The sequence below is a fragment of the Octodon degus genome, unplaced genomic scaffold, assembly GCF_000260255.1.
Source record: "Octodon degus isolate 3935 unplaced genomic scaffold, OctDeg1.0 scaffold00095, whole genome shotgun sequence".
In the NCBI taxonomy this organism is placed as follows: Eukaryota; Metazoa; Chordata; class Mammalia; order Rodentia; family Octodontidae; genus Octodon; species Octodon degus.
Genome location: NW_004524671.1, coordinates 8,180,813 through 8,182,312, shown reverse-complemented (window position 1 = coordinate 8,182,312; position 1,500 = coordinate 8,180,813). Strand labels below are relative to the sequence as shown.

General features: G+C 35.3%; 1 protein-coding gene across 1 annotated transcript in view; it reads left to right on the top strand.

The window, feature by feature from the left end:
* Ostf1 (osteoclast stimulating factor 1) overlaps nt 1-1,268 on the top strand; it is a 50,119-nt gene extending 48,851 nt beyond the window's left edge. The window contains exon 10 of the mRNA XM_004638121.3: nt 747-1,268. Coding sequence (XP_004638178.1) covers nt 747-805 — 59 coding nt within the window. The 3' untranslated portion in view covers nt 806-1,268. The remainder of the gene's footprint in view (nt 1-746) is intronic.
* Nucleotides 1,269-1,500: the final 232 nt, after the last annotated feature.

Sequence of the window (1,500 nt, the reverse complement as noted above, 5' to 3'; positions counted from 1 at the left end):
ATCTTTTACATATAACTGTATGGTTTGACATTGTCATGTTTCCTAGCTCATCACCTTTCCCTCTCTTGATTAGTTAGTCCTTGAGATCCTGCTTTCCCTTTCCTTGTATTATGTCTTTCTATTTGTTTTTCTTCTTTGGAGTTCTTATTCAGCATTGTTTTAATTTGCATCTATCAAATGACCAATGATATTGAACATTTTTTCGTGTATTTCTTTTCTGTTTGCATTTCTTCATCTTTACCTCTATTTTCAAACATTTTTTTTTCCACTTAAGTTTTTGCTTTTGAGCTCATTTTATTTTTAAAACTGAAGCTCCTGTATTTTCATTCTGTTTTTGTTCATTTGTTATCTTTCTGCCTATTTTGCCTTCAGGTAAGGGCTCAGGCTGGCTGTGTCCTGCCTGAAGCCATGTGTACCTGTGGTACTGGAGGAGAGGTGGCTGGGGTCGCCTTGGCAGAGTGCCCTGGCTGCTGCTGTGGTCTACTATGGGGACCGTGGTGCCTAGGGCTCAGTCTTTGTGTCGGCAGTGGCATAGCAGCAGGGGTAAGCAATGTGGACACAGATAGGTTTCCAGCCTCCGTAGTAGCAGAAACTTAGGCTGAAAAGCAAAAGGAAGGCAGAACTGAACTTGGGAAGTGCAATGCTGGTATCAGAGGTAAAAGTAGTTTCTTGAATTATCTATCAAGAGCCTTGAAAATGTAAAGACAAATCTGAGCAATTTGTAATTCTTTTCCTTTTCCTTTTAGATGCAGTTCGGTCATTAAGCAACGCTGAGGACTATCTTGATGATGAAGACTCGGATTAATTTCCTTCTGGAGCTCTGCACCCTAAACTTTTGCTTATGCCATTCCAAAATCTTGTTTTTTGCCAGAGAGTATTGGTAACTTAAAAAAAAGAAGTCTATGTGAACATGGCCGTGTTGCACTGTGTGCGAGGAGAGCATGTGATTGACTCGTTTTCGCCTTTGGTTTGCCAATAAGTGACTGATACTTGCTGTATAAAATGTACTGTGTTCACCAGAGTAGAACAAGAAGAGATTATTTCTATTTATCAAGTTAAATGACTTTTTAAGATTTTTTTCTTAAAAAAAAATTAGAATTTTTTTTTTCCATTAAAGTTCTTTACCTCAAGGATTGGGATATTTTGAATTGATTTTTCAAAGGGAAAAATGCTTATTACGATAGTAGAGCAAAATACTTAACAGAAAACTGTCAGCTTATTCTGACGAAAATAAACATTTTAAAAGACTTCAGTCCTTTGTCTGTTTGTGTTGTATCACTCATTGCTGGTTTTAAAACAACTTTACATTCATGTAAAAGCTGATTTTATTTTGTTTTTAAATGATATTTTATATTTATCAGCACAGAATTATGATTGCCATATTTCTGTTCAGGTTCCTATATCTGCTTTGATTAGTCAAACCAAATAGAGAAAATTCACATCTAATAAAATATAATTTTAATAATTATCAGATATATACTTACTTTTATATTCAAGGTT